The sequence below is a fragment of the Malus domestica genome, chromosome 16 (assembly GCF_042453785.1).
Source record: "Malus domestica chromosome 16, GDT2T_hap1".
In the NCBI taxonomy this organism is placed as follows: Eukaryota; Viridiplantae; Streptophyta; class Magnoliopsida; order Rosales; family Rosaceae; genus Malus; species Malus domestica.
In genome coordinates this window covers 12,754,572-12,758,922 of record NC_091676.1, presented here as the reverse complement: position 1 = coordinate 12,758,922, position 4,351 = coordinate 12,754,572, and the positions used below count along the sequence as shown (strand labels likewise).

The 4,351-nt window shown below is 38.4% G+C and overlaps 1 protein-coding gene across 1 annotated transcript; it reads right to left on the bottom strand.

Annotated features, from left to right (window-relative positions):
* Positions 1–918: 918 nt before the first annotated feature.
* On the bottom strand, positions 919–2,171 carry LOC114822196 (uncharacterized). Its single transcript, XM_029096428.2, has 2 exons — positions 1,736–2,171; positions 919–1,638 (listed from the first exon to the last, which is right to left on the bottom strand). Exons 1-2 carry the CDS (start codon positions 1,820–1,822, stop codon positions 1,171–1,173), a joined length of 555 nt encoding a protein of 184 aa, XP_028952261.1. The 5' UTR covers positions 1,823–2,171; the 3' UTR covers positions 919–1,170.
* Between the last annotated feature and the right edge of the window lie 2,180 nt (positions 2,172–4,351).

Below are 4,351 nucleotides of genomic sequence, written 5' to 3'. Positions count from 1 at the left end.
GTTCAAGTTCAAACTAGCTAGCTACATATATTTGGGACAAAACAAAACACGTACACGGGAAAGTAGCCGAAGAGATTTGGCTCGTACGATGGTCTCTTGTGTTGTGGGGGCTGAAATTAATCACTCCAATAAACAAACGACAAATGAGATCGTATAAGATCTATCAAACGAGAAATTTTTAATGATGGCACATGAGGTTATACTCAACAACAACTGTGGGGAAAATTCAGAATTAATAATTTAATTTAAATATTTTTTACAAAGTTAATGAGAAGGGTTACCCGCCTCACACGATAGGTAACATGATTGGAGGTATGATGGGAAAATTGGAGGAGTTGGGTGACAAATAAGAAGATTGAATCGGTTGAGAGGGACCCTAATGGAGTTGAACCAAAGAAATTATAATTAACATACTCATTCTTTATTCTTTTAATTGTTGTTAGATAAAAATTATGGGAAATGCTTAGCATTATTCCTCAATGACAATTCGATTTGCCCTATCGACTTTCAATTTAGTTCCAAACCTTGAAGTCTAATAAAATCTGTCGAATTTTTTAGCAATGCATTCTATGTGTATAGAAAGTGGCCTCATTTAACGAAAAATTAACAAATTGAATGGCAAATTGATACGTTTTAAAAATTCTAATAAAGTCTTAAGTTTAGTGATAATAAGTGAAGAAATAATGTCTTATTTAATGTTCATCCACTTGTATTATTACACGTTATATATCGACCGGTGCCATGGGTACATAAAGAATTAGTCCACATAAAAATGTTGCTAGCTTTCGCTTTTTCGGTAGAACTAACTAAACTAACACAGTTTTTTCCAATACAACTAACAAACAGCTTTTTCCATTACAAAGTGATTAACAGTTAATAGGCATGATAACGAAAGATGGGAAAGTGGAAAGTGATCGCTCAGTCAAAGCGGGGTTCATTAGTTTCACAACTTAATAAAAGTGAGCAACAACAAACACCAAAAGGAGGACCTAACTTTCCTCCAAAGGATCAAACGCTTTTGCAGTTTGCAAAACCAAAAAAAGGGACAAACAAATCCAACCCCATTTGGCATCCCACTTAATTAATCAAAAGAAGACCAATTACTAAAATATATATGGCTCTCCAAAAGATCAACAATATAATTAAAATTTAAACACCCCAAATTACTAATTAAGTAACCAAATATATAGGCATGGCAGATGTAGAGCTCCTCTGTTGCTGCTGCTCCATGTTAAGCTCCCTCAGGCTCAGGTAAGGGATGCCCATCTCATCTTTACTCGCCGGAGACATTGTTCCGGCGAGCGGTCCCGACGACGGCCTGCTAGTACTCCGGTAAGGCGTGCTCGACCCACTTCTGCTCTCAGTGATGTAAACCGGCCCAGAAATCGAAGCCCGGAAGGCTTTGGCCCTGGCCTGATGAACATCTTCATCACCGGCGGGGCCACGGTGGTAGTGGTGGGTTGTCAGCTTGTTCCATTTGAAGAAAAGCAGAGCGCTTTTCCACCAGCGCTTCTTCTTGGTTTTCTTGTGGTGGGGTTTTTTGGGGTCGTCTTTTGAGATGGGTTTTTGGAGCTTGAAGTGTACGGAGTCTATGGATCTCGTCGTCTCCCGCTTGTGCCTCCTTGCGTCCTCCAGAACCTTCATTTTTTTTACATGAAAAGAAATGGGTCAGATTAAAATTTGTTGCAGAGTGAGAGAGGAGAGAGAGAGATGGGAGAGAAGGAAGAAATGGGACCTGAAAGTAGTCGATTTGGGGGTCGAAGCCATAGTCGCTGAAGTGTTGGGTTTGTGGCATCGGAAAGATTGGTGACTTGTTGGACATTCTGCTCTCTGTTTTTTTGCTGTTTTTTTAAGTGCTTTTGGGGTATCTGCTTTGTGGGAAAGCAGAGGGAGCAGGTAGTGGAGGGGGAAGTGGAGTGGGAAAAGTGGGAGGTTTGGGGGCTCAAGGGGAAGTAATGGCCGTTGGGTATTGGTAAACCCTAGTAAATGCTGTGTGCACCTTTTAGACTTCTAAGTTCCATTCCATTGACACTATCCTGCTCCCTTTTTATTAATTAAGTGCATTTAATCTCCTTCACACGCATACGCATGTAAAGATTGTATCTTTTTTCTTTCTCAGAAAGTAAACTTCATTAAAGTACAGGGAAATTACAATTTGTGATAGATGGATTAAGTCCAAAAGAAACACAAAATCGGAAATAAGCAGAGGGAGATAAAAGGAGTGAAAAGGCCCAAGCCGAAAGGTCGCTGTAACCAAAGATACAGCGGGAGATCCAAACAAACTTAGACATTTAGGCAACAAAACAAACAACAACAAAAAAAAATCCTAAATTCATCCCCAAGGTAAGCCATCGCCCTAAAATTAAAAAACACCCAAACTAAAACCTAGACCCGAAAGTGATCAGCAAGGTCAATCCACCAAGAACCACATCCGCAGCCACACATGGAAAGAAGGTCATCAAATGTAACAAGGGGGGAGGGCAAAGGGTTTGTGTAAAACACCTTGTTTCGACGTAAATTGTGTCACACTTCACCCACTATTTTTGGCATATGCCGATTTGGTAGTGGGCTGTTAGTGTAGGATCTTGGGTCAAGACCGAGTCCAATACTCTAAGATCTAATTCATGATTATGGGTTAGAGAAGAGGAGAGGGAGCAAAGGAGAGGAAGGAAAAGAAGGTATGATAGGGCTGGGAAATGGGGATGGTGGTGAATGAGTTCAAAACTAAGATTAGGATGGAGAAGAATAGGAGATGGAGAGAAAGGAAAAGCAAGACCAGAGGAGAGGGAGGAAGGAAAACTAAAAAACAAAAGGTAGTGAAAACTGACGAAGAATGCTAGAGAAACAGCGATGAACGCTGAACAAGGGGCATGAAGCCCAAATCCGAGACAAGCTCTTAGAAAATTGACACCAAACTCAAAGAAAACTGAAATAAAACTCAAAAGAAAACTAAAGCAGGAGGGAAGGAGGAGAAAGAAAAGGGGGGGGGGGGGGGGCAGGGTGGGCGTTGCCACCGGTACCCAAGCCAAAGGCTAGGGCTATGTGTTTTTAGCGAAAGAGTGAAGGTTAGCCTCCATGTAAAGACTGTACTAGTAAGAGCAAATAAATTACAGAATATTTTTTTGGAAACTTTAACGAAAAGCTACCGATACTGTTCACTTTAATGAAAAATCACATTTTTACACTAAAATATCAATCTTGATACTATTCATTTTACCCTTTATTTTATCTTTATCGTTAAAACTCAAGGTTTTCAAGTCCTTTTCATTAGTTTTCCTTTTTTTTTTTGGAGGTGCATATGATGTTTTATTTCTGAGGCTTATATGAATTCTTGTGCTGAGTGGCTCTTCCATGCTATTTAGTACTATAAGCAAGCAATTTACAATAGTAGACATATACTCTCTTAGAGTAGAAAATGTACTAATGGAGGAACTAATGGATTTTTTGAATCTGTAAAGCAATTTCAGGAAAAGAAAAAAAAAAGTGATCTATGAACTCAGAACACTCTCCAACAATGTATAAACTACTTCACTGTATTATACGAAAAACTGGTCATGCGCATTGATTGTTTACACAATTGTACAAATTGAATCGAGTCGAGTGGGCATTAATATGAAATGTTTGTGTGGAATAATTCACCATAACCTACTAACGGTTTGATAATCTTACAGACTTTTTTGGAATAGCTAAAAGTGTGCATAACATCGTTTTATAAAAATAGAGAGAAAACAAAAATGCATGTAGGTCATGGAACACTACTAGGTCTCTTCATAAGCAATTCCAAAGTGTTTATTCATGAGATGCTTGAATTATTTTCATAAAAAACTTCGACATGTTACTACATATATAGATCAATCTCAAACGAATTAGTGATTGGTGTGAAAATGGCATAGATATGTCAATTTGAAATCTCCAAAACTAAAGTTTTTGCAAAGAAACAGTTAGTCAAAATACAGTCACAACTCACAAGCATCATAAAAATGAGAAATGTATAGTTTACAAGTGACAAGGTAGAATAATAGAAGTTAGGTACTTTTGCTCTCAAATCCCCAAGCAACCTAATCATCTTGGAGACCCATATATCATGCATATGTTTAGTTTAATACTTTGATTATTCAATAGAAACCAAATCACGTGACCTCCATACAATCTTTGCTATTTTAATGTGCACAAAATTAAAAGAAAAATGAATGAGCAAACCCCACGGGGTTCATATTGCAGCATTAAAATTGTCTATGTAACCTCAAAGTGCGAACAAAGAAAAACTCGCTCACATCACGTACATGGTCACATGTGGGCGTGGGGATGTAAGAATATCGGTAGTTATCGCATCCCACTCAACCTTTGTCAA